This window comes from Nestor notabilis, unplaced genomic scaffold, assembly GCF_000696875.1.
Source record: "Nestor notabilis isolate BGI_N333 unplaced genomic scaffold, ASM69687v1 scaffold21968, whole genome shotgun sequence".
Taxonomy (NCBI): Eukaryota; Metazoa; Chordata; class Aves; order Psittaciformes; family Psittacidae; genus Nestor; species Nestor notabilis.
Genome location: NW_009940015.1, coordinates 1 through 7,543, shown reverse-complemented (window position 1 = coordinate 7,543; position 7,543 = coordinate 1). Strand labels below are relative to the sequence as shown.

Genomic DNA, 7,543 nt, shown 5'->3' with positions numbered 1-7,543 from the left:
AGATTTCATTGCAATTTCATTATTGCTGCGGAACAGACGATGGTTCTATACACATCGGAATATCCAACCTGAAAAATGCTCTCCAGCAAGTCAGAACACACTTAATGTAATTTTTACAGTTCCTGCTAAATGTTAGCGATCCCAAATTGACTGAAGTGTGGTGCAACAGGGCACAAATGGCAGAAGAGCAGTGGAGTAGAGGCAGGAATGGCAGAGTAACAGTAGAGTAACACCAGTCAGACTCGTACTCACTACTTCTTATTCCTCGGCTTTAACTCTTCTGCTGCATTTCGCAGAAAAATGTAGTTTTTCTTTTGTGGATTATAAAATTCATGACCCTAAAAAGAAAAAGAATCTGTATTTACTCTCTTCGAAGAAGAAATATCAGCATTACCTTAAAATGTAAAAATAGGAATATTCCATTAGTTTGGTTTATTCAGATTTAATCTTGAAGTCTTTAAGACTAGATGTTGGACAATGTTGGTGGATTAGAAACAACTTACTATAACAAGTAATTACAAGAACTGTACAGATGAAGTAAAATTTAAGGGATATTTCTCCATTTTTAAGGTATTAAAAAAACCCCACCTTTTCATAAAGAAGTAACCACGTATCTCTAAGCTCTACTTTATAGCTGCAGCAAAAGAGCTCAGTATGATTTCTTTTACACCATTCTGAGCAGAGAAGCAACTAAAACTTTAATGGCCATCCAGTTTCACTTTACATGTTCTATCTTTTAAATGAACTAAGGTCATGCTTTTTTCCAAAGTGAAGCCCAAGTTCTACAGGCAATTGCAAAAACATCTGGTCCCCAACTGTAGATGCAAATATACTATTTTGAATGTTGACATTATTTGCATACACGTTACCAACTCAATACGCATGTATCCAAATCAGGAGGAGCAAACACTAATAAAGCCATGAAAGTCCAACACTTTAATTTGAAAATTTAAATTTGAAAATTACCAACTCTACTTGACAGAAAGGGTTCTAGAAAGGAAATCTAGTACTTTGTACCTACTAGTTTTATTACTTAATATTGGTTTACAGATCAGAGAGATGCCTTGGTACATTCCACCAAGCACTTAGAACAGAATTCACCTGCTCTAGCATCTAACAAAGCTATGTTACTTTGGGCAGCATCCAGAAGACCAGATACAATGCAGTAAATGAAAAGTTTGCTCTCTATGTGGCATGCAATAGAGTTCATCTCTGCATTCATGTCAGTCAAAAACATAAGGGATATTATCCTCAAATTTAAAAGCACTGGTTGTAAGAGGAAAGTAACATTCTTAATGGAAGTTGCCATTCAATTCAAATCAGTTACGTTGCAACCTTGCTACCCCCACTTAAACTATTAAGAAGTATTGATTTTCCATGTATTATGGTTTAGTGTGATTCTCCTACATCTATGTGATTTATTGTTGAGACAAGTCTGGAGGAGAAATACATAAGTAAGTGCCACCAGCAAGCGTGTGGTACTGGAAATATAGCATATGCCATTCAAAAACTGGTTTAAGTGTTTATAACCACAGTCACAGCTTCTTTTTGAAGTTAAACAGAATCTGCACATGAAGCAAAGATGTGCATTTCAAAGAGATTTGTGGGAACCTGCTGGGTGCCACACTGCCCCATGACACTCCCCACTGCAGAATGTGAGCAACCAGAATAACTTTTGCATCATGTAATTTACATTTTGCTCATCCACATTTGCAAAACAGAACTGTTCAGCAATCTCATCTGACAGAAGCTATCAACCAAGGAATGCACTTCTGTGTTAAATTTCATCAGATGTCTAAAATGACGATTGTACATTTCCTTGCATGCTTGTGAAACTAGAAAGACTCAGTTACTATTCATTAAGGACAGTGAAAGCCTCATGTGAAAAGGACAGTCTTAGCTGTCAACTGCAAGTATGGAATGTGAATCTAAACCTTTCTTACCTTTGACCAATCGTAACTGGAAGCATATGCAAATATATTGCCATTATGGTTGAAACAACAAGCAGATATTGGCTGGTCAAGCTGTTCTGATGTTTTTAGCTTTGTTCGTGCATCTTTATCCCAAAAGCTGAATCTACCATCGGATCCTACTGTTGCAAGAGTGCCATGGACAGGGTGAAATGCTATCCCGTTTACCTGCAGAAACAGAAAATTACGATGTAAACCACCACACTTATGGCCAGGTGATGGGAACACTCACAACATATGTGCTGAATCCTAAAAGAGTAAATACAGAGATTTTTTTTCAAATAGAGGTTTCGTTGTTATTTTTTTTTAACATTTTCAAATATGTTCTGGTAAAGCAAGCAAACAAAAAAAAAAACACTGAAGCAACAAGAAAAGCATTATCTTTTTTGTAGCACTTAAAAATACAATGCATAATCCCTTTACACAAATATATAAAGTACTGTTTCAAGTTAACAAGTGTCAAGTCCAACAAGATAATTGATGAATGGTTGATGGGGTACTTGTTTTAAGTGCATAAATTTCTTTCCTTTTAAAGTATGACTGGTCTTTAAACATACATTTAAGATAACTTTAGACGAGGTAAAAGATCAATGAAAATAAATAATTTACAGCCAATTTTACATTAAGAGTGTATACTGCCCTGTATACATGATATAGGAGTGCATGCTGAATACTTACAGCATAAATATCCTGAGGTGCTGATGTGTTTGTTCCATTGGAGCGATGACATTTAAAAGTGAAATTGTCTTTTGCACTGGGGAGGAAATAATAATAAAAAACAATTTAAAAAAAAAAAAAAGCTTTTTTTATCCTCATTGTAAACTGAGCAATAAAGAACGGATGTTTTTTAAATGATACTTACGGATTTGGGGGGTTGATATAATGAATAGCTACTCTTCCTTCAATACTTCCAAGGGCAAATCCAGTAGGTTTATTCACTTTGTCTTTAAAAATAGCAACACAGCGATGCTAAATTTGAGAAAGATAGAGGATTTTAAACAGAGACTTGAGGGCCATATTTTCTGAATGCTGTCAGTTTTCCATGGGGACATGAAACATCACATGTATCAATACAAAGTAAAGCAAAAACACAAATAAGGTCAAAAGACAGATCAATTTCTAGTGAGAATATGGGCCATGGTATTTACAATTCTAAATCCTTATGAAGATCAGCCACAGATCAATGGCAAACCAGGGCATGTGCCATGCTGAAGTAACCTGGTTTTGAAACATCACTCATTTTTACAAAAAATGGCAAGGCCAGAATTTCAACAATCTGTATAAATACACTCGTAATAAATATTATCATTTACCTGGTGTTTAAGAGGAGATTCTATTCTTCTAAATTCAGAAGGTTGGTTCTCTAACTGATAAACTATCAAACCCCTTTCTGCAGTGGCCACAGCAGCCATAGGATGAACCTGGATAAAATTGTAGAACAGGTTGGAAGAAAGACACTTGTATTAATAGCATCACAGAGAATTCAACTTACTATTTTGCAGAAATCCCTGAAGAAGGTAAAGGGATTAGAATATTTTTGGGGAAGAAGGGATGGAGGGAAAGGGGAAGAAGAGAAAGACAAAGTTAATCTGCAGACATATCTTCAAACAAAACATTGTTTTTTCCCTGCCATTGAGAAATTAAGCATACCAAAAATCTAATATTAGCCGACTCTTCCAATGTGAATAACAATAGTGGTATACAAACTCAGCCAGAAACAGGGGTAGGTCAGTGCTAGTGCAGACTTGGTTTTGTGATGCTAAAAGGATACTAAGCATGTTTTGTACGATGCAAATACCTTTTTTCCAGAGCCTGACCAAGAATAGCAGTTTCTGGTTTATCACTACAATCCTACAGAGGTCAAATACTAACAGCTGGTAGGCAGTACTGACCTACAGAAGCCTCAAAGACTAACAGTATGTCCACACTCCCAGTCATCTACCTTACACTAGTTTACCCTGTATCATGGCTTACCACATCTGCACAATAACATCTTTCAGGGAGCTGCAATGTCATCATGGGTGTTGGTGAACGGGTATCCCAGAACTAATGGAAACAGAAAAATGAACAAACTTACGCCTGGAATTGAGGATACACCATTTAAATTAGTTCAGTAAAGTGAACACAAACAGTACCAAGCTGTTTCATTCTTGTCTATAGCTAGAATATTACAACTCTAATGAAATTGCATCATTTCACACAATCTGTTTGGGTTATTAGTGTTTATTAAAACACTTTCACTTCACAAATATTTTCCTACACAGGTTACTAGCACACTTTGTGTTCAGGTAAAAATCATACCTTCAAAGTTTTATCCCAGCTTCCTGTCATCACACAGCTATAATTTGGTGCTTTAATCCAGTGGATAGTCTTCACAGGAGCATCATGCTGAAGAAGAAAAGGGAAAACACACATACACTTAATAAAGTAACAATCCACATTTCCTGTTTATGCTCCTCAGATTTTGCATATATTTACACCTTTTACCCATTCAAGAAAAGTGATTCATTATTTTAGTCACAGCAGTTAGGGTTGGTCATGACCTTACTTGTTTTTTTAGTGCTCTAAGACCCCCACATTAAAAAAAAAAAAAAAAAGTGGCTCCTGACACAAAGAACTACAATTAAGTCACCCTACATAGAAAGATGGTCACAGCAGAAACAGAAAGTATGAACAGCAGGACTTTCATAGAATAGTTAGGGTTGAAAAGGACCTTAAGATCACGTAGTTCCAACCCCCCTGCCATGGGCAAGGACACCTCGCACTAAACCATGTCACCCAAGATTCCATCCAACCTGGCCTTGAACACTGCCAGGGATGGAGCATTCACAACTTCCTTGGGCTAAAAATCCATTTTGCTAAAAATTAACACTTTATATTAAACAACAAACTGTACTAAAGTAATAAGAAACCCAGCTTCTGACAACAGCTACAGGAATAAAGGCTTGTTAATTACACCAGCATGTTACCTGATTTTAAAATCAAGGCTAAGAATCTGAACTTCATCACCTTAAATGAGATGCAAGAAGCAATCATTCAAAGGACTCTTTTCTTAAATTATACAACTGGTAACTCATTTTAATCACCAGAACTAAGAACAGACATTAACATCTACATAGAGAATGTAAATTATAATCCCCATTACTGCTGCAGCAGAAAGCTGTATTTGTGAAAGTGAATGAGTTCTTATGGTGTCGTCCCCCCCCCATAATGCAGAAGGGTGACTTCGTGAGATCAATGCAGAAGTTCAAAGAGCTCTTTCAAGTAAAATAGAGGCTACAGCTGCACAAGTTATTCAGATCACCTTGATTGCAGGTCTCCCTATTCATGTGCTCATCATTACCTCAAAAATAGACAACACACCCTACAACCTCTTCTTCATATAGCAGTATCTACTTTAGAAGCACTAAACATTAGCTTGATTTGCTAATAAAATGTAGCTTCTAATAAAAACAGAAAAGGAAAAAAAACAACCAACACCTAATAGTTTGAGGCTTGCTTACTTGTGCAATCTGGATAGCTTGATTACTGTTGAGATCCCACATTTTGGCAGTTTTATCACAGGAAGCAGTAAATACTTTACTCCCATCCTAAAAAACAAGAATAAGGCCAAGAGATTAAATACCTCTATCACACAGTATTTACTAGAAAATTGTCAAGTCTTATTCTCTTCTAGTAATATCATAACATTAATGTAACATATACAGGGACTGCAAAACAAAGAAGAAACATAAAAATGAGCATTTATGTATGACTGTATGTTGTAAAAGAGAAAATTGTGTTAGCTGTTATCTAGCTTTAAATACATTCTTACTTTTCAACTCACTTTTATCCTTCTTACACCCATGTGAGTCTATTTGATTAGGACATGCTTAGCACATATTACAGTAATGTAAATCTATGCAGTAGTTATGTAGCACTCATGTCAGTCTGGAAACCACATGCCATCTTACTTAGGGTTTTGGTAAAAATTGTTTATTTTTAAATAGGAACATACATCACTCCAGCAGCCATCTAATACAGGCCCTGTGTGCATCTGCTGAGCCTTTGGAATTGTCTGTCCATTATCTTGAACTTCCCAGCAGCGAACCTGTAACAGGAGAAGCATATGCAGATGTAACATAGTAATACTAAGGACTTAAAAAGACTTCTCTTCTTGAAGATCCCAGCCTTAGTTTATCCAACGAGAAATATAACACCAAGCTTTTCTCAGAACTAGTGAAACCTTATTTTCTCTGCTTATGTTCCTTGTATCTGGACAGCCACAGCTCAACCCCACCTCAGAAGCACCTTATGATCACGGAACACCTCCCAGTGCTCTCCTGGAGAACCCTTAATCCTCAGCTAGGCAGGCTACTGGCCAACAGACACAAGTTAAAAAATGTCTCACATTTGTCTAACCTCCCGGTTTATCCCAGCTGGGATCTCACTCTTCAATCCAATCAAATTGAATAAGGTTGTAGGAACTTAATCTTTTTGAGGCTGTACTATCAAACTGAGTAATTTACCAGTGTGTTCATGGTTCTTTCACTGGGCAAAGCCAAACAAGTAGGAAAAAGAAAAATAAAACTAATAAAAATCAAACAGGGAAAACACTGACTATATATTCCAAGGTGAAGCTTAAAACACACAGGCAGAGGAATGACTTATAAGATCACAACAGAATCTCTCAGTTGAAGCAGTTTGGCTACATCAACCTTAGTGTCTTGGGACCGGACACAAATTTTGCAGTGAGAAAGATTTTTCAGGTACCTTGGCATAAGTTTTTACGATTGCATTTTGCACTTTAGGCTCCAGTGCTGCCACTTTATTCATCTGTAGGTCTGTGAGTACTTACATCATTTGCCCATGATCCTGCAATGAGGAAATTACCCGGCAATGTTGGTGGACTAAATGCTAAACAAGATATGCTGTCATCAGGTGGAGATGTTACTTCAATATCCTATAAAGGACAAAGCACAAAAAAGAAATAAATGGCTTTAAACTGACTGATGGCAGATTGAGATGACACCCTGTGAGGGTGCTGAGGCGCTGGCACAGGGTGCCCAGAGAAGCTGTGGCTGCCCCATCCCTGGCAGTGTTCAAGGCCAGGTTGGACACAGGGGCTTGGAGCAACCTGCTCTAGTGGAAGGTGTCCCTGCCCATGGCAGGGGGTTGGAACTGGATGAGCTTTAAGGTCTCTTCCAACCCAAACCAGTCTGGGATTCCACGAAAATCAGCTACATTTGAAAACTGTGCACTGAAACCCTACTACTTCTATGGGATTAGTAGTTTCTATAGGAACAGTAACTCCCACGGGGCGCAATACACATACCTTCATTGGATTATGGTTATCTGCAGTTGTACCGCCGAACATGCTCGTGCCTCCGGTACCAAACCCTGACGTTGATCCAAACAGACTCATCCTGGCTCTGCAAACGAGAAGGCTTACTAAAACATGCAAAGCCTTCAAGCATTCCCAGGGTGTCCTGCACTACACCAGCACAGCCCTCACCCCGCCTACGAGGCACCCAGGGATGTAAAAATAGAAGAAAAACAAATAACGACGCTTCTCGCTGCGCCTGGACCCCGCC

General features: G+C 37.8%; 1 protein-coding gene across 1 annotated transcript; it reads right to left on the bottom strand.

The window, feature by feature from the left end:
* Window positions 1-251: 251 nt before the first annotated feature.
* Window positions 252-7,384, bottom strand: RAE1 (ribonucleic acid export 1). Its single transcript, XM_010020150.1, has 11 exons — window positions 7,285-7,384; window positions 6,808-6,912; window positions 5,968-6,060; window positions 5,474-5,560; window positions 4,272-4,358; window positions 3,945-4,016; window positions 3,284-3,391; window positions 2,833-2,939; window positions 2,649-2,724; window positions 1,944-2,138; window positions 252-338 (listed from the first exon to the last, which is right to left on the bottom strand). Exons 1-11 carry the CDS (start codon window positions 7,372-7,374, stop codon window positions 252-254), a joined length of 1,107 nt encoding a protein of 368 aa, XP_010018452.1. The 5' UTR covers window positions 7,375-7,384.
* Window positions 7,385-7,543: the final 159 nt, after the last annotated feature.